Source organism: Falco peregrinus, chromosome 2 (assembly GCF_023634155.1).
Source record: "Falco peregrinus isolate bFalPer1 chromosome 2, bFalPer1.pri, whole genome shotgun sequence".
NCBI lineage: Eukaryota > Metazoa > Chordata > Aves > Falconiformes > Falconidae > Falco > Falco peregrinus.
The window spans coordinates 20,605,983-20,626,538 of record NC_073722.1 but is presented as its reverse complement, the minus strand read 5'-3'; the positions used below and the strand labels follow the sequence as shown (position 1 = coordinate 20,626,538).

At 36.0% G+C, this 20,556-nt stretch overlaps 1 protein-coding gene across 4 annotated transcripts in view; it reads left to right on the top strand.

Annotated features, from left to right (window-relative positions):
* USP53 (ubiquitin specific peptidase 53) overlaps positions 1 to 20,556 on the top strand; it is a 40,932-nt gene that overhangs the window by 2,800 nt on the left and 17,576 nt on the right. For all 4 annotated transcript variants that reach the window (XM_055795824.1, XM_055795823.1, XM_055795822.1 and 1 more), the window contains exons 2-12: positions 6,390 to 7,062; positions 9,366 to 9,458; positions 13,508 to 13,642; positions 15,227 to 15,340; positions 15,424 to 15,506; positions 15,830 to 15,935; positions 16,762 to 16,908; positions 17,397 to 17,546; positions 18,018 to 18,189; positions 19,095 to 19,244; positions 20,413 to 20,556. In XM_055795824.1, coding sequence (XP_055651799.1) covers positions 6,919 to 7,062; positions 9,366 to 9,458; positions 13,508 to 13,642; positions 15,227 to 15,340; positions 15,424 to 15,506; positions 15,830 to 15,935; positions 16,762 to 16,908; positions 17,397 to 17,546; positions 18,018 to 18,189; positions 19,095 to 19,244; positions 20,413 to 20,556 — 1,438 coding nt within the window. In that variant the 5' untranslated portion in view covers positions 6,390 to 6,918. The remainder of the gene's footprint in view (positions 1 to 6,389; positions 7,063 to 9,365; positions 9,459 to 13,507; positions 13,643 to 15,226; positions 15,341 to 15,423; positions 15,507 to 15,829; positions 15,936 to 16,761; positions 16,909 to 17,396; positions 17,547 to 18,017; positions 18,190 to 19,094; positions 19,245 to 20,412) is intronic.

Genomic DNA, 20,556 nt, shown 5'->3' with positions numbered 1-20,556 from the left:
TTGAATTGTATAGTATTATTTTCAAAGACAAAGACTGGTGACTATTAAAAGCATTAGGTGTATCTTACGGCAACTGAGAGCTGTTGACATAACACAGTTCGACATTGTGGTGAAGGTGGAAGGGGACAGTTTGAGCCAGGACCGAAAAATATGAGTCAGCCTAGTTCAGGTGAATGTAAGAGTTTGTTCGTTTCAAATTTTTGTCTTTTACTATTTTTTAAGCAGCTTCATTGCTGGTGTGGTTTTTTGGTGGGGTTTTTTTTTCCCCAAACATGGCGGGGAAATGATTGCAACCTCCAATATTGTCTCAGGACAAATCAGATCTTTGTTTTGTTGGCAATTTTTGTCAAATTTTAAATGACAGGCTTTTGAGCTGTGGAGAACACTGAAATTCTCACAGTTGCAAGTTGTTGAAATTTTGATGGATTTCATCCTGTTGAGGAGGAGAAAGTAAGCACAGTCCTAATAATGTTGGCTCACTGCAGAAAGGTCTAGTGGTTTCCCATCATAAGTTTATTCCCTTGCAGTAAATTTAATCACTTTTTCTTCCAAATTTTTGTTGTCTTGTATCTGAATTCCTAAGTTGTGTATCAGTTCAGAAATCAATTTACCAGAGTTCTCAGACCATTGGGTGAGTTGCCAGGCTCAGCACAGAGGCATGTACTGCCAGCAGAAGCTAAAAGCTCTGTGGCTTCAAAGTAACCTTAGTGTTGGGCATGAGCCATTAGTCATTTATGCAGCACACTGAGAGTAGTTGCAAAATGAAGTTGTGAAGATGTAAATAACAATTCTTCAGCCAAATTTCAGAGACAGTCAACAGCTTCTGAACCCATTGGCAGGTTTCCACCCAATGTGACAGAAGGGATAGAAGTCTTATAGATGATGATGTATGTACAAAGTGCATGAAAACATGCAGCTGGCTGGAAGAGAGAGACCTTGTAAGAAGACGCAAGGAGCAGAGTTGGCATATGCCCCATCTAGGGAGAAAACTGTGAGAGAAGTCAGCTGTAAGACATAACAGTACAGGGAGCCAGGCATTGCTAGTTCCAGTATTCACAGAACCAACTGTTTATCTCATCTGTTTTATCTAAATGGATTTCAAAGATGCCTAAACCCACATGTGCTTGTAGAAAGTGATTTTGTTTAGGTAAAATAGTAACTGCACTGATTTCTAAGCTTAGTTACTTTTTACATTGATTGAAAAGACTGTGCCAGCTGCAGTTACTTACAGGCTAGGGTATACCAACAAAATGGGTGATAGTCAGCAAAAGGGCATGTTAGTGTTATTGGTTGTTCTGGAACTTATAAAGGCAAGTGCCAGAAACTTGTGACAGGTATATATTTTGCCCTGCAGGGCTGCACAACTGAGGCTAGTCAGGTGCTTGAGGAGGTCATTGATGACTGAAATTGGTCAAGTTGAGTTAACTTAGGCTGGTAAATAGATGTTGGTTTCAGAGTTCATAGCCCTTGTTTAGAGTCTTTAATTGAGAACAGTCATCCAAAATTGATCCCTTTAGTCTGAAGGGCAAGAATATTTCTTTAAATCTCAGCTGCTGAAAATCATACGTAGCTTGTCAGTAACACTGTGTGAAATAGCTGTCTTGCTGAAAGAATGCACCTACTGAAGATTCTACGGTTCAGTGACCTATGATCTATCTTCAGTCACCCACACCTTTGTCAAGTCAAAAACTTAACAAAGAGATGGTAAACCCCAGTGGCTAATAAATGCTGCAGTGCTCTATGCAACACTGGCTTACCACAGACATGTAGTTCCTAATTATAGACCTATACAGTATTGAATTTAGGTTGAGGGTGTTGCTGGTCTGAGTCCCAGTTATCTAAAAGCTTCACCAAACATTATGGGAGGTGGAGGGAGTCAAGGCTGGTCAGCAGCATCTGGTTTATGGAACAATTACAACGAGGGTAGCCTTGTCAGCAGAGCAGTACTCTTGGGGGGTGGTCCAAAGCTAGAAGAATTTGCCGTGGAAAGAGCACGTGCCTCAGTGTCTTCCACAATAGCTTTCTTTGATCTTAGCTTTTTTCTTCTTTATTTATTCTTTTCTTAAACCTCAAACTTTGAGATAATATCAATCTCAAAACAAGATGCTACTATCAACTTTCCTTAGGGAGAGTCTTTGATGACAAATGGGTGACAGAAGTTAATCCCATTGCTTATGGCACCATTGGAAGGCTCGTCTACAGTGCCCCTCTTATTAGTGAATAAGCAGCTATGCATCATAGTATTTGATATAAATTATTAGTGGAGGAAGATGGGGTGGTGGAACTTTCTACTCCAGGCTAGGACTTACTAGTCACATTGGCCAGAGAACTGTGTACTAAGATCTTATTATTTCACAGCTACTGGTTATTCCTGGGGTTGACTGTGACTGTTTTTGGGGAGAAAGAGTAGTTATTGAAGGGACTAGAGCGCATGTTTGGTGCAGAGTTCTAGTTTAGAAGTACAGAGGGATCTTTTAAATGGAATACCTTCCTGATATGCCTTTCTTGTTTGTTCTTAAACATTTGACACATTTAATTGCTGTGGGGGAGTATGTTTGGTGCAACATAGGCAGTTTAAAGAATGCATTTATAGAAAGAGTAATTTGAGAAGGTTGCATGAAAATATTTTTAAGTAGTCACCTCTGATCTTTCTAATTTTGTATTTAAATTTTCAGGAAAAGATACTAATGTTGTGGGTAGTTAATAGAGGCCATATGCATATAATATCACAGTGCTTTGGAAAATGAGTATCTGGTTCGCGTACAAAAACTGTACAATAAATGTGTACTGCAGTTTTAGAATAAGATTGTGTAAACTTACCTGGTGTGATAGTTGAAATTGTTTGTATTCACAGCTTTGTGGATGTAGAATTAAACAGAAAGCATCTTAATGTAATGTGACAGCAACATAGAGCTAATCCAGAACCACTTTTTGTTGACTTCTTGAGGTGAATTATTGTAACTTTTCTAAAACACAGCCCCACAGCTAAATGCGTAGTGCATGGGATTTTTCTTCTAGGGCATCCCTGAAATGCAAGGCGAAATGACTTTCTGGAATTTCTGAGTGAATGAAAGCTCTTTGTCTGAAATTGTTCTGGAAGAACTCTTGTTTCCAAAACAGCATATGTGTTTCTTAGCAGTTAAAATACAGAATAAGTAATAACTGAGATTCTGTCACCGCCCCGACCCCCACCTCACCATGCCCATGCATAAATCTGTTGTTCCGAAACATAGGGAAATTGTGCTTGAAAGTATGATAAGAAACAAATATAAAAGTTGATGAAATCTCTTCTACCCTTGTGACTGACTTATATTAAGTCACAAGGTTGAAAATTAGAGCTGCAGAGGTAAAATTTTTCTGAATGTTCTATGATTTTTGTCTGTTGGTCTTAGCAAAAGTTTCCTAAATTTAACATGACTTTGTGTCTACCATTACATTTCATATGAGGAAATAACTTCATTATGAAGCAAAGATTCAACTTTTCTCTTTTTTTTTGGGCTGGAAATTAATCTGAACTGTTCTTGTCTATCCTTGGATGTCTCTAAATAACCAGCTGTAGTCCATCCTCACATTTGAATATGAGATCTGTTTGCAAATGAAATTTAGATACCGGAAACTTGTCTCTTCTCAGTAACTTCTGTATTTTATCATTGGCATACAGTCTACCTTACTTTTTATCTGTTCCCTCCCTTATTTTGGCTGCTGCATGCTGAGCAATCTTTCCACTGAAGTGCAGACAGCAGGGGCCTGTCTAGCTGGATCACCATTGTTAGTGGGGTACCACTGTGTGAGCAGTTTCAGAGGTGAGAGGTGTAGTGTATTCAGTAGGGAGTTTATTTTAGGTTGGGAGACCCTGATCGCAAGCCTGATGCTTCTGGGTCAGAACTGTATCGATCCTGTTGCTCCTGCCTACTCAAAGGTAGGAACGCAACGGACATCCCAAACAAATAGACTTTACACCTTTCCGGTTAACGCAGGCCATCTGTACAGCTCCCAATCCAGTCTCTTTCCTGGATTTTCCATCTTCAGCGTACCCAGTTTGATATTGCTGATTACCAAAAATAGTTCATCCTAACTACAGTTTTGTCTTCTGAGACAGCAGCAGGAGAGTGGAAAAACCTATACATAATTCTCCATATGGGAATTTATATAAAGAATTACAAACTCAAGTAGTCTCAAGAAGCTTCTCTGGTATGTCAAGGAGCACGCTTTTTTTGTGCAGAAATGTATTAGGTCAGTTTTCCAGTATGGATATAGAAATATTGAATCAAAAATCAGTGGAAAGTATTTGATGGTTGAAGGACTTGAATGTAAGATTCTTCTGGGGTTTTTTAATTTATTTTTTAAATTCATAGTTATAACTTTATTTTTAGGAATTAAAGGTTATGGTCCCCTATGATAGCAGGAGACCTTGGGCCAAATGATGCTTCATATTACTAAGTGCTTTTGATGTGCGTTACTGGCTTCTTGAAAATCTATGTATATGTATTTTTAATAAACAGCTATACACCTTAGATTTTTTCCCCTTGATTCCTCTTTATTCATCTTTACTGTAGTAATTCATTATTTTCTACTTATGTACTATACTGAAACTTTCTAATGAAAACACCTGTTAAAAATATTTCATTTCCTTTAATTGATCTGTACAGATCAAGTGATCACTCTGCATACCTGATTCAGAGAATCTTTAATCTTTTTCTGTGTTAATCTTTGTTTTACTCTTGCCTTCACGTCTGGCCCTGTTTTCTTAGAGTTCGGTCCTTTGTAGAACAGCTGTTATGCCACTGAGCACTTTGACTTCTACGTGGAAAAAAGAAATAAATTTAACTTGCTACTCCTTTTAATTAATTAAAGGTTCTAATAGATCTTAAACTGTATGAACTTCCAGTTACTTGCTGCATCTCCCCACCCCCCTTTCTAGGTTTAATGAAGTGAACATAAAGAAAACAAAATTATCACATGGTAGATACTCTGTCAAGGTCAGTTTCCAGTTAGATTTTGGAGTCCTTGCTCAGTGCTGTCAGAAATCACACTATTTGCAGTATTATTAAATCAAATTACTTATGGTTGAGGTACAATAACATTGGTAAACAAAAAGCCATCTCATTATGCATGGGACAAAAGGGACTTTTGGTTAGGTTCCAGTTGTGGTTTTTGTACTACAAGCAAGTACTGATATTTCTTTTAAAGGGGTGCAAGACTTCTTGCAGCTATTTTTGAAAGTGGTGTGATTTGTTTCTCTGGTATCACAGCTGTACAATAGTAAGAGTTGTAGAACTGTTTGTTGGGAATGTGGTGCTGGTTGTTCTTCCAATTAAACAGCATTCTAACTACAAAAGGTATTTTCATTTTTTAATGCTGCTTGTCAATCTTGACAGGCTGGCGCAGTGGAAAAAACAGTGGTGAGAAGGCTGCAAGGTTTGAAGTATACTGGTACATCTTTAGTATCTCTCATGCTTGTAAAACCTAAGGTGCCTTGGTTGAGGCCCGTGTTTCACCTTTTTTTTTTTTTTTTTTTTTTTTTTCTTAAATATGCAGCCTTAATTGCTTTGGTTTAAGTTTATTCTGTTCTGTGCAGTTATTTCAGATGTTTATGTGGGTGATGTGGTAATGCCAAACTGATTGAATTACCTATTGTTATGAGATGGACACTGCATGTGGTGATGGGATGGATGACGAGTCATTTAACCTTAAATATATACCTTCAGCAATGAGAGAAACAACTCTTGTTGTTGGAATTTGAAAATCTTGGAATCTGTTATTGGAGCAGCTACCAGAATGTTCTTGCTCTGCTATTAGCTGTGTTTTTCTGGATGCTTTAAGAATGCAGCAAGGTTAATGACATATTTATGTAGTGTTTGCTGGGTAGTACAAAATGTTGAAAGCTGAGTACTAGCTGAGAATCCATCTATAACATTCTAGTAATACAGAAATATATATCAGTTCATGTGATTTGGTAGAGTATTGAAATCAAAACCATCTTAGGCTTTCAAGTGTTGAATAAATTTATTTTTTTTTCTTGGTGCACTTACTAGACTTTGGAAGTCAAAGGCAGAATATCTCATGTGTTTATATGGTCTCTTTACAAGCTGTTGCATATCGTTTGCAGAACCTTTACAGTAATTTTATTGTGATCTTTAGAGGTTTGTTAGAAATATCTAATAAATATCAATTCAAAGATATTTGATTATGACAGATAAAGAATTTAATTTTTTTGCCTTAAAAACAACTCTTAGGTGGCAATTGTTTCTTCTCCTCTTCTTCCCTGGTTATTGCATATACCTTTAGGTTAAGAGATTGTTTTGGCCATGATCTCTTTTCTCATTTAGAAGATCTTTAATGTTTTGGAAAATTCTGGTTTTATTTTTTCTGTTCTTTTCCTATTTCAGATTCCCTGGGAAGAGAATGAAATAAACATGGAGTCATCTAAACTGGAATATATTTCATGGGTCAATGTTAAAAAGAAGACAGAATGAAATGAGAGAACAGGAGTATAACGCCTGTCAAGAACTTTCCATTTTTGTGATATAAACTTCTTATAATACAACCAATGACTTTATTGATATCCCTGAAAGGGAAGTCAGTTCCTGTGCAACTTGCTTAATAAGAACTTTTATTCTAATAACTGTTAACATGTTTTAACTTTAACTGGACACCTTTTATTTTATTTCTTAATCTAAAGTCTGAGAGTTAAAAACTTTGTATAGCTGTGTTTTAACTGAGAGACTGATCCTCATAGATGGCTGACAGTTGCTGGTGGAAAATGGACTTAAATCTGTGAATGGTTACTGTTGCACAGTGTTGAACGGAATGCCATGACTTCAGAGCAGTTCTCTTAGGACCTTCTTCTTTGCCTTGCACCCATCATATCCTTAAACATTTAGGCGTAAATATTACAATTATAAAGTCTAAAAAATAATGGCATGGGTGAAATTCTTAAGAAAACCTGGGGGTAACCTTGGAAAAGTTTATCAGCCCGGAAGTATACTGTCCCTGGCCCCTACAAAAGGCTTGTTAAATGAACCAGGACAAAACAGCTGCTTTCTCAATAGTGCTGTTCAGGTAAGAAATAAATTGATTTATTAAACAATTCTGGGTTTGTAGCAGCTTAGATGGTCATAGGGAAAGTTCTTTTGACAATGCTGTTTTTATCATTTGTATTGCAGTATGTGTATTCTACAGAAAAATACAGCACTTTTTTTCAATGGTCTTAAATTGAGTTTTCAGTTAAACTTCTTAATGATTCCAAGTAAGACAGAATAGCATGTCTTTTTGGAATGGACTTCCCTTAAAAAAATATATTAAAAAAAAAAAAGTGCCAATTGTAGGAAAAGACAACTGTGTGGAAATAATTTTATTTAGCATTTAATTTTAAGGAATTAGAGAGGATTAAATATTTCATTTTCCAGAAGACCATGGCTTTTTATTTTATGTGTATCAAGAATATCAGAAAAACTTTCCTTTTGTATTTAGAAACTTATGACTCATAACTTTAAACCTTGCTGCTTGAATTTTAAAACTGTTTCAATCAAACAGCAGTTACATTACTTGGCAAAATTTACAAGACAGTTTTTAATGTGGGGCAACCAGTACTTGTGGCTTATTAGAAGATGCACATACAGTTGAAAGCTATGATTCTAATCTTAGGAAAGATCTTTGGAATTAGAGTGGGAGATATACTTCATACCAAAGAAATATGACTTAGATTTCTTTTTACTGTTTATATGCATACATATTGCTGACCAATTTCTTACATGTTTTAATCTATGCACTGTTCTGTTTTGACGTGATGGCCAATTGAAAAAATGTTGGCTCTTTAAATCTGTTAAGTATAGTTTAATAGTACAGTGACATTAGCATGATAACAAAATTGAGCTTTTACAAGCCTGCTTAATATAGGGAATCTACTTAATTTTGAGACAGAGCAGTGCTAGCCTTTCCACATTGTCTGCAAGTCAGAATATCAGGCACAGTTTTGTTTATACTACAGTTTTTTAAATCTAGAAATCCACAGCAGCAGCAAATTTCTAGGCTGTGCAAATAAAGAGCAGAATAATATATTTTTCGTAATGATTAGATTTTGGACTTGATTGTTCTCAAAGTGTGCAGAATTATTTACCAAATTGGCAGAGGGCTTAATAGATGCATAGACTTCCTAAAAAACTAAGTCTTAAAAATTGTATGGTTTAAAACATACATAGGAGAAAGATCGATGTGGTGTGTATGGTAGCTAAATATGTTTAAAATAAAATGTACAATAGATCTAGTAGAATGAGTTTGCTGTTTTCCGTTCAATGGGAACAGTATGACCTATATTCTTTTGCATTTTTGCTATTTTTCCCTTAGGCTGCCCTAAAATTAAACACCAAGTATTTTTTAGTTATAGGTTCCTGACAATCCTACTACTTCAGAACCTACTGCTGTTTATCAAAAGCTGGCTGATGATTGGTGACTGCCCTTTTACAAGGAAAAATGTATTCCTTTCTTTTTACCTGTGTTCAACCTTCAGACATTCATTTTCAGATGCTTCCCATTTAATTTTAGCTTTTATATTTATAGATAGGATTTTTTTCTTTTCGTGGATTCACAGCTGTTGTGTTACTGTGCCTCTTGAGAACTCATTTTTGGGGATTTTATTCATTATTTTAATGGGCCAACTTCCTGAACTACTGCACTGATTGTGTACCTAAGACATTAGATACAGAAAGTGTAGCGTAACCAAGTTGGCATTACCTTTATATAGAGTAGTTAAACAAGTAAAAGGTAGAAGCATGCTTGATTAAGCACCAGGATTACTCAGAGCTGTGGAAAACCAAACATATTTCAACAGTCATTTAGTAAGAGACTGTAAGAATGGACTTAACCCAGAATGATTCTTGCATTTTACCTACAACTCAGTTTCTGTGTTTCCATCTTTTTTTTTAATTTTTATTTTTATTTTTATTTGAAAGAAAGTATGGAGAAGGGGAGAGGGAAGGAGAGAGAGAAATGGAATAAACTCGATAGCCGCCTTCCTCTGATGTAAAGGCATGAGAAGACTATCACAACCTCTGTAGACAGTTCAGCTTGCTGCTTACTTCCTTAAGAGTACTTCAGCTCTTTTTCCACACAAAGGACGTAGTTTGCCACTGTTTCAAAAAGTTTGAAAATGAGATCAAAATTTTGAGTGTTAAGTGCAAATCTTCCACCTCCACAATTTACCAAACTAATGGAAAAAGACCATAAGTCTTGTAGCAAGATTGGTGCTCAAGTTGTACATGTTAGATGAAATTAAAAAAAAAAAAAAGAAAATCTACTGTATGTTCCTGTGATAACTGTAGAACCTTCTGAACTCATTACTTTGTGTGAAACTTTTATTTTTATAGGTATTATGGCAACTTGACATATTTCGACGAAGTTTAAGAAGTTTAACTGGACATGTGTGTCAGGGAGATGCATGCATATTTTGTGCATTAAAGGTAAATAATTTTTGGAAGAACCATCTTTCAAAATGAGGGGAAAATAATTTCACTAATTTTTACTATTTTATATCCCTATAGTACATATGTCTAGGTGATGCTAAGTCATTCTTGTGTAAAGAAACAATTTCGATTTAAGGACATTTGTAAAATGCTTATAACAAATTTTCTTATGCTTAACAAAGATATTTTACAGTCTGCTTAAATATAAAACTTTTGTCTATTGAAAGACAGTATAAATTGTTTGAAAACTTCCGGCTAGCCTCTCAGATTTCTGGTGTTCTTTGCTTTGCATGCATATGCTTTTGTTCTTTCCTGCAGTGTTTGAATACCATTCTTTTAAAACAACTGTATTACTGTATGATAAGGTCTCAGGATTCTTTTCTTTCTCAGTTGACGGTAACAGTGCAGAACTTAATTGTTCAGTTTTTAAGTAATGAAAAGCAAGTAGTGGTACTAGAAAACTAATGAAAGCTGGAAACCTTTAGTGTTTGAAAGTAAGTCAGGTCTGCATATGTTAACTAGTGCATAAAACTTGCACTTAAAACAGTTCTGTAAGTCATGTGAAGTCTGTAAGCAAATGTTGAGTTCTGTTAGTTTCTTACTGCTTTTACTGCACTGGTGTTTGGCTGCCTGCAGTTACTAGGGAAACAGCTGTAAGTATGGCATCTGTTTCGTTGGGATAAAAATACCAGTGGAAAAATGTATAGGGCTTTTTTTTTTTTTCAGTAGTATGCACTTTCTACTCTTACTGCAATTTGACAGTAAAGACACTTCTGGGATTCTAATACAGGGCTGTAGAGTGTGTAGTCAAATACAGTAGTAGATACAGTGATGCACAGAACTGGGAATCACTCACCTGGAGGGAGCTGAAAGGGACAATGCTATTTGAAAATGTAGTTCATTGAGGAAGTGGGTTTTGATGATGATAAACTGCAGACAAGGATAAGCAAAGTATTTTGGAGTTCATTCTCAGGGAGTTTCACAGACCAAACCTTGTTATTGAGTAAGCATTTTAGGCACAAACTGCAGTGATATCTATTTAATCTTTCAAGAGGTGGACAATCTATGTACAGTGTAGGTTTTTCAGCCATTTTTGGTGCTTATCATGATTGCAGTATTGTACAGCTGGTTTTGAATGTGTCTGTCTTTTTTCCAAACTTAGGGTTTGTTTTTTTTATAAGGTGCCATTCTATTTCTTTGGTTAAAATGGTTCATTTTAAAAAGCCAACAAGTTGAAGTAGGTTGAGACTACACATATCCAGACTAACTTCCTGAGGCTTTTATTCCAACCTTTTTATAAGCTCTTGACTCTACAGAACTTGTTGGGACTTTTTGATTCACTTGTGTTTGGATGCACATCGTGGAGTTCTGTGTGCTGGATGCTTGATCCTGTTCGTATATAAAGTCCAGACCATAACTCAGGCATGCCTCTATTTTTTCAGACAAAGTCTTGTGTCTGTCTAGGGATGATAGGTTTAGTTTCCTGGGGTTTTTTGTGTAGGGATTAATGTTCATATCTGATGTTATAATAAACTTTATAGCCTTTTCCTTTTGATTTGACCCATATTACATGTCACGTTCTGGTCACATACAGTCTTGTCTGAAGCTGCACTGGAACTGCTTTTAAGAAATGAGGGATTGAAGGGTGACAATGGCTGGAATGTATGTGTTATACTAAATTCTCTTAACTCATTAAATCGCCGAAATCATAGTAAAAAATAATGTAGCAGCTTCAGTGTGCTCAGAAATATGAAGAAGGTAGTGCTCATGGTGCGTTGCAGTTGAACCTGTAAATAATGAATTGTTCCATTCTAGTGGTGCACTTGTGAAGACCAGGTGCTGCCTTTTTTCAAGCTAAACATACCACTTGCTGTATCTTAATACCCTCTCTCTTCCTGTAGTTTTTGGGACTCCAGAACAAAGTACTGTATTGCATCACTTTAAGTCACCTTCCAAAGCAACGTGCTAGCTTCAACTGCTTCATAAGGCTGCTGTAACTTAGGACTTGGTATTTTCCTTTTTCTTCAAGTATGTGTTCTTGAGGGATTGTTTCCTCCCATGATGTATCTTCTTGCACGATTGGTCTAAATGGCTTACTGTACCAGAATATTTCGCATTGGCTGGACTGTTATGTCTTCCTATTTTGATATGTTCCCAAGAATACTGATAAGAAGTGGTACTGCTGCCTGTCCTAAAATTGGTTAGAATGGAATTAGTTGTTGTTTTAACAGTTTCATTGTGATCTTTATAACTCCATGGCTAGCAGCCTAGGTGCTGAACTGAAAGCATGGCAGTTAACCCATTTGGAAGTATTTGTCCTCAGTCATTATGTACGCTTCTGGTTTTGCTTTCTTGGCTTTTGAGAGGAACTGGTTGAGTGCTTGTGTTTGTACTGTGTTCAGAACCAGAAGCATTTTGATTTTCATGCAGTGTATGTGCTGGATGAGGATGCATTTCAGTAAGTTGTTTGTGACTTGGGTTGGGGGGTTTGGGGTTTTTTTTGTTTGTTTGTTTGGGCTTTTTGGTTTTTTTTGGTGAGCTTGGGCTATTTTTATCCTTCCTACTTGTTCACCAATGATTTATCTATATCAGCCTCTCCTCTAAATTAAAGGTGTAGACAATAAATTCTGGTTTACTTCGGTTTAATCCATTATCTTTTTCTTTTGATGGTGGTCTGAGAGTTAAATATGCTTTTTTCTTGATAACATTGGGGTGGGACTGTGATTGTGCAGGCTACTGAAATGAGCACACATCTGCGTAAATGCTTATTTGTACTTTTTTTTTTCTTTTTTTTTGCTGGACATGTAAGGCTCTGTTAAATACCAAAAATCACCTAGCAGACAAAATGGGAAGTGATAAATGTTTTTAACGCAGAGTAAACTTTCACTGTCAGATCTGTTAAAACCTTAATTTTGAATGTTTACATTGAGATATTGACTGTAATTTTTATCAGTAGTACATGCTTTTTGTTAATGAGAGGGAAGTTCAAATATTTGACACATACTTACCCTGGAATGCATCGTGGTTACAACAGTACTTTCTGTTAGCTCTGAAACTTTGCTTATCGGTGGTACCTTTGCTTTCTGTCAAACAGATTTATTTTTTTTTTAACCATAGGCCTCCTATGTGAAGAATGTGTATCCTTATTTATATTTTACATATGTTCTCCTGATTTGCTTTGTCATTATTTCCTTCATCTTTCTGTAAAGTTTGACTTGGATGTCTTGACAGTGGAATACACCTTGTAATATCTGCAGATGTTTTCTCATTTCTTTAATAGCTTCTAACTTCAGTGTTCTTTCAGAATCAGCCTCCCTTACTTGCGAAATGATGAGGTCAGTTGCATACGTATCTCTGGCAAAAAGAATACTAGTAGCCAACTATCTCTTCTGGGAAATTAAGAAAAAATCAAGTGCAATTTATTCTCAGCTTCTGGAATGGCAGATACTGACCTCTTCTCTTGTACTGTGTGCCCTGGTTCAGCAGAGAGCTGATTTAATAGCAAGGATTATCAGCATTCTATCAGACTTGTGGAAGTGTTTTGCATAGCCCTAATTTTAATAAAGATACACTCCTGTCTGAAGTAGTAATGTACATGTTACATTGTTGAATGAGTGATGGGTTTTAAACTAACCTGAGTGCTATTACATTATGCCCTAAGAAGTGCACACCGTCTGTAAAGATGAGCTATGTATGCATGAGCCACTGTGTTCCAGTGGCCAGATTAAAAAAGCTGTATACAGACAAAGGCTTGTGTTGCTTCTGGGAACTAAAGTAAATTGCTTGCACTTTTATATACTTCTGTGGTGGTCTACCACTGGATCAATGTTCAGTTTGGTAGCATAACTTTTTGTAATGGAATGAGTAATAGAACGTGGAACCTAAGTAACTTTAGGAGAGAACAAGACATTCTGAAGTTGCATAGATTTATAAACACTTCATATATTTGTTGTTTAGGCATGCAGCATAGGAACTGGTGTATTTATGCAGAACCATGGTGTCTAGTCAAGTGGGTCATGAAGCTAAGTAATCATATTTCTTCCTAGGCAATATTTTCACAATTTCAACACAGTCGAGAAAAAGCACTCCCATCAGATAACATGAGACATGCCCTGGCAGAAAGTTTTAAGGATGAACAGCGTTTCCAGCTTGGATTCATGGATGATGCAGCAGAATGTTTTGTAAGTATTCTTTGTGATAGTTGAGTACAGTTATGGTATTTTCGTGGATGCTAAGCTGGACTGTTGTTCTGGTAGTTCCAGGCTTACAGGTGGGACACAAGTGATATTACTGACATTCTTTATGCCAGTTCAGGGGAACAGACACATGTAGTAACTGTCAGGTAATGTGGGGTGGAGTGATCTTGAACTTTCTCCTTACTTTCTTCCCTGACTCTGTAAGTCAGGCAGAGGAATTTGTGAAACATCATTACTACAGGAGGTTGGTGTGGTTGATGAACTCGCAATCACTTCTACAAGTTTTTGGGTGGAGAGAAGGGTTATCTCCTCGGGAGAAGAGGCACCTACAAATTTGAATATATAGTCTATTACTCCAAATATTCTCTCAGCAGCTATTGAAATATGTTCCATTACAACTAGCCAGTTCATTACTGCAGAAGAGATTTCCATTTTGTTATCCAAGAGAGAGTGAAAACTTGAAGATCTTGACTCTTGCTGAAATTACGTTCTGCTTTTGAGTGTCTCGTTGAAAAACGAGGCATTACTGTGGCCATAAAAGATGATTCAAGATTGCATAGAACACTGGTAAAGAAGCCTTTCTAATAAGACCTGTGAATAAGACAGTGAAAACTGTTCAATAACAAAAATTAAAAAAAAAAAAGAAAAAGAAAAAGAAATCTATATTAAACTTCAGAGACAGATCTGAGGAACAGAACATATTGTGGCTGCTTGGATTACTTTAAGCTTTGAGCGTCCTTAGGAAGTATCCACAAATGAAATACCTACCTGCCAGATGCATTTTCATATACATAGGAAAATCCAGCTGAGAACTCCCGAAAGTGGCTCTTTGAGATCTTGCAGTCAGGATTGCAGTTATGAAGGAGAATCTGTCATTAGTGCTCCATCAAATCAAAATGCATTTGGACCCCTAAAGTTATCAGCTGTCTGACCTACTTGAATAGATTTACTTCTCCCCCTTACCTCTGGTACTTTAGGCGAAAGGTTTAAAAATGGCCATGCTGATTCATGGGCCAAACTGATGAAAAAAAAGTACCTTTCTTTCCTTTTTATTTTCCTTTCTTTTAAAGGGAAAAAGTGAGATTTGGGATGGGATCAAGCATGTGCTATTTATGAGCTTTTTCCATGCTTCTGTCAGTAGTACTTGCATCAGTGCATGTGCTAAACGTGATCAGATTGCTGTGCAAAGAAAAACATAAAAGTATGAAAAACTGCGACAGGGTCCAAAAAATATTTCAGTCATTGCATGCAATGACATGAATGTCATGTCTTACTGTAAGAACAGCTTTTTAAATTTTTCTTGAAGACTCACTTCCTTCAGAGGAGAATGCACTCTGGAGGAACAGTTGGGTAACTTGTTTAATGCTGTTTTGTTAATGTTTGGAAACTTTGAGATGAAGAGAATTCCCATCCACTGGATTGTGAATAGGGATGGAATTAAATACTCATTAAACTTGTAGGTGGAATATTTGGAGGCAAGGGGAGTAGCTGAAGTGTTAAACTGTAATTTTGCTCATATATTCTGACTTCATCAGTTCAGTTTTTATTTACATTATTATTTCTGTTTAGGAAAATATCCTTGAGAGGATCCATTTTCACTTAGTGCCAAACAGTGAAACAGATATGTGCACTTCAAAATCCTGTATTTCTCATCAGAAGTTTGCTATGACACTGTACGAACAGGTCAGACCTTTATATTGCTTTAACAAATTATTTGTTTCCACTGTCCTGAGTAAATAAAAATAAAAGTGTTTTTATTTTTGTAGTGTGTATGTCGCAGTTGTGGAGCATCATCAGACCCATTGCCTTTTACAGAATTTGTGCGTTATATTTCTACCACAGCCTTGTGGTAAGAGCTTTTATTCTTGTATCTCATTTCTGTATGTACACCCTTTCAATAATAAGCAAAGCATGCCAGAGAAATGCAGTAAGTGTTAAAAATAAATGTGTATTCCTTTGTTAAAATGTGGTTTTGAGATAAGGTCCAAAAGTAACATTTGGATTTCAAAACCAAGATGTAGCAAGATCTTGACAAAAAGGATGTGTGTATTGCTACTGGTTTACCACTGTATCTTTTCTTATATTCATAAGATATAGTTAACTGACAGTTGACTGAAATCCATTAACACTTAAGAAGGGAGATCCACAGTTACTTCAACTTACTTTTTACAGCAATGAAGTTGAAAGAATGATGGAGAGGCATGAGCGTCTCAAGCCGGAAATGTTTGCAGAATTGCTGCAGGCAGCAAATACTACAGATGACTACAGAAAGTGTCCTGTAAGTAAACAAAGATGTTGCATTACTTTAAGATACAAGGGAGAACTTTTTAGGCTATTAAGTCAGGCTAAATTATTCCCCTAAAAGCAGCATTACCAGTGGTTACTTCAGCTCAGTCCAGCTTAGGGTAAAAAAAGCCCTTAAATTTATGTTTTATTGCTCTGGTTTATAGATAAATGTGATGTTGTAGGTGCAGGTGGCCTGTTTAGATGAAGTTGAGTTTAGCTCCATGCTTAACTGTTCTTCACTTGTTGTTCAACATAGAGCTAGGTGGTTTTCATTAGGTGGTTTTGTTTAGTTGAACAGATGTATCTTATGAGTGAAGCTGCTTTAGTTCATATACTAACAGCTTGTCTTCTATTGGAATAATTTTGTGCTTCTATTGACAAAAATAGTCTATTTTAGTTTGTTCTACTTAATCCTGTCTTCCTTAAGTGGTTCTGTGTAAATACAGTTAATTTGGGAACCATAAAAAGTACACAAGAAACAAACACACCTAGGCTTAAATGATGAAATGGAGGGGGGAACAAAAGAGAAATTGTGATGGTGACTTGGATGTTTTCAGAGGTTTCTTTTTTAAGGTGGTGATTGGATGTAGAATTTTAGCTGTAGTCCTCATCAGAGTGTTTTAATGATGAAGGATTTTATCTTTAAATTGTTAGGAAAAAAAACCCCAATAATTAAATCTGAGAATTAGATTAAGTTGCGGAGTTGTTTTGTAGCGCTATTTCTTGTCTAGTAACTCAGCTTTGGTCTTCCAGTTTTTAAACATCTTTGTTTTCCCTCCCATTGCTTTCCCCCACCCCCCACCCCCTTTTTTTTCTAGAGTAACTGTGGTCAAAAAATAAAAATTCGTCGTGTTCTTATGAACTGTCCTGAGATCGTCACGATCGGTTTAGTCTGGGATTCAGAACACTCTGATCTGACAGAAGAGGTTATGCGGAACCTGGCAACACAACTTTATCTTCCTGGGGTATCTGGCCTAAAACTTACAATTTGCTTATTCTGTAATTTCATTTTACATGTATTTTAGATATATATACAAATACATATGTATTTTCGAAAAAGCACACTTCAACTTCAAAGTTGGGCTACTTTTACTATTCCTTACAATATGCTGCTTTATGTAGTTTCTGTGAGAGGAAAAAGTCCTGTCAGAAGTGTTGGTCTTGCGCCTAGGTACAAAGATGAATGTCGGTGAATTCCTAGTTGAAAATCTGGGTTTATCATGTTCAAATTGAAATTCGTGGAATCACTCCAGAGCATTATTGTTTTACCCTTTCAACTGTGCAAAAATAAAGTAGACCTACTAAGTGCAAAAATAATTTATACTCATGAGAAATTGTATAATGCAGCAGGATATTTTCAATATCAATTCCTTTGGTGAAATGCTTGCAGTAGGTCTGGAAATTGAGGCTAAATGTTTTACATAGAATTTAAAATATATAACCATTTTTACAGCTGTTCTATAGGGTTACGGATGAAAATGCCAAAAATAGTGAACTTTTTCTTGTGGGAATGATTTGCTACACAAGCCGACATTACTGTGCCTTTGCTTTTCACACCAAGAGTTGCAAATGGGTGCTGTTTGATGATGCGAATGTAAAAGAGGTAAATGCTGCTTTTACTGCTGCCAAATTTAGTGATCTTTACTCTTCTAAAATGCATTCTTCTGACACAACACTTGAAACAAGTCAAACGCTTTAATAAACCTTTAGTTTTGTAAATCAGTTTTCACAAATTAATTTTGGTATTGACTTCACTGCTATACAGTTCTGCCTTCCAAATGTCAGGTGTTTCAGAGTGTTCCTGCACTTGTCTACTGTTGAGTTTGTACTTCTTGTAATGAAAAAGATGCCCTAATTACCAGCAGCTGTATCCATAGTGTTGATGGTCTGATTGTTAGCCCATGTAATACTGGTTCTAGCTTTTTGCTGCAGTTTACATAAACTCTTGTGCCAGAATGTTGAATCTTAATATACCTTTGGAATCAGGTTAATAATTTATTCTTTCCGTAATTGTGTTGAATGATGTTGATCAACTTTTGGGCTTTTGTCTTGAGGTTTTTTTGTTTGTTCTTAGATCGGAACAAAATGGAAAGACGTGGTCTCCAGGTGCATTCGATGTCACTTTCAACCGTTGTTGCTATTTTATGCTAACCCAGATGGCACAGCTGTATCTCCAGAAGATGCTCCAAAGCAGATTATTCACTGGTCTCAGTGCAAAGCAGCAGGAGGAAATGGCGAAGAATTGGGTAATTAAGATAGATATTATTCTTTTTAAGTAACAGTATCAAATATATTTCTGAAGTGGGGGTTATAAAGGAGAAGGTAATGGATGCGCTGCTTTGTTCTTTAATACTTTCATTGATAATTATCTGAAAAGTCTTGAAAGAGATTAATGTATATGTTCAGTACTAGAACTGTTTGGTTTGTGTCTGATAAGAGAATACAAATTGAGACTCATGGATAATGGGGAAAAGAGATTTTTCTATTTTAAATTGTTCATAAGTACACATAACAAGAAATCTCAGAAGAAAATCATAGTATACTTTTATATGTGTATATTGATACATTTAAGATACCTTTTAAAATGCTGTTAAAAGATACTTCAAAGCTTCATGCAGGTATGGAGCATGTGTGTATGTGTATATGCACACAGAGCACAATTCAGAGCTTTGGGAAAAATGAGGAGGAGCTACAGGAAACTTCTTTTCTCCAAGATTCGTATGGCATAGGCCTCAATATGTAAGAATCCTGTCTTTTGGTTCTGTAGTCTGTACCGCTGGCTTGGGTTTTTTTTGGGTTTGGTTTTTTTTTTTCTGTTAAATATAACATACTTGTAAATTAATTAAAAAAACCAATTGAATTTTATGTGTTCCTCTTCACATAATGAGTAGCAAGAGGACACGGACCTCTTCAGGGAAGAAAGACTTTGAGGACCCTGTACCACTGCAGTCTACACTAGAAATTTGGCAGTATATAAAATATTACAGAAACTTATTGCCTAGCATACTGAAATGTGGTGTGGTTTTTTGTACAGTTTTTTTAATTTTTTATCCACAATTAAAGAGTTTTCTGATTTTTTTTTAAATTTAGATATTGGAAACCTTATATTAGGAAGCCTTTTATTTCTAAAGATAGATGTGTTATTTGATAGGATTTGAAAAGCATTCTGCTTCTAAATCAGACCACTTGAAAGAGAATGGAATTGGAGACCCCACTAACCAAAGAAGTAATAAGAAACTTCAGCCAGAGAATTCCGCGTTCAGTAGAAGCCATATTCAAGCTAGTGGCGGTAGAGGTCCAGGTATGTATTTCCTACCCCTGAAAAAACCCAAACATCTTATTTACCAAAACATTTAATAATAGCATAACAGGTATGTGCTAATGTCTGGGCTAAAACTATTTCTAAAGGAAGAATTCCACCACTGACTTGAATGAGTCTTTGAGTAACAATTAATGTTTTAAGTAATATCTGTCATGGAATGCTAACTTTTCAGGAGAACTGTAAATGCAAAACTTTTTTTATTACCCCTGCACTAAAGTTGCTCTTGAGGCCTTGATCCATTTCTCAAACATCAGCATGCCATCCAGTCATACTGTCAGTTAAAAGACATATTAGAAACTTGAAGCTGATTGATCTTGTGGAGCACGTGGTGTGGCTCTGTGGATCATTGGTTATTTGAGGAACACTGTTCCCCACACTGTTGTGATATGCAGCATTATTTATAGTACTGTAGATTAATGAACTTTATCTTATGTTTGGAAAAAACGGCAAAAAAGTTGTCTTACCTGATTAAAAACCCATTATATCTTTACATTAGGCTTCCAAGCAAAATCAAGCTGTAAGTAGTCATACGAGGCAGTGTCTTCTGCGTTACTACTCAGAATGCCTTTGCTCTGAACTCCCCATACTTCTCAGGTGGAGAGATGCTGCCTGCTTTGAGATGTTTCCCTTCTCTGTTTATTGTTGAGTTCCTAGACTTAATAAAACTGAGAAAGCTCAGCTCAGTAACTTTTTTCATGGAGTCATGGCCCAAAAATGGTCAGTATTTAGTTCAGAAATAGAATGATTGTTTTCAGAAACAGTGACTCCACTGTTACAATAAAAAGTAAACCTTCACATTTAGACAAGATTTAACTTAAATTTATTTTGTCAGTATAATTCATAAAATTTGATGCAAATAGTGTATGCTTTGAAAGTGTCTTGATCGTTCAATTTTAATAACTAAGAGGTGTTTGTAAGACATGCTTGACGTAATGCTACTTTGGTTACTTTCGTTAGCTACGCTTAGTAGTTTCCTTGGAGATTCCTGTATGTTTATATCTATACTATACTCTCATTTTCTTAATTTGTCTTTTAAAGTAGTACTAATATTAAAAACTAGATGTTATGGTACGTAAATATATTTGTGTGTTTAGATGATGAGTATTACCTTTTAGTACTGATCTTTGACAAAAAGTATTTTCTGCAGCTAAGTTAGGTTACAGCGATCAAAAGGACAGGCTAAAGGACATATCCCGAGAGTGTGCTCAGAAAGCTGCCGATATGAAAAACTTCACATCTTTACGAAAAGATGCAGACCGAGGACCAAGAAAAGAGCCTGGGAGACAGAGAG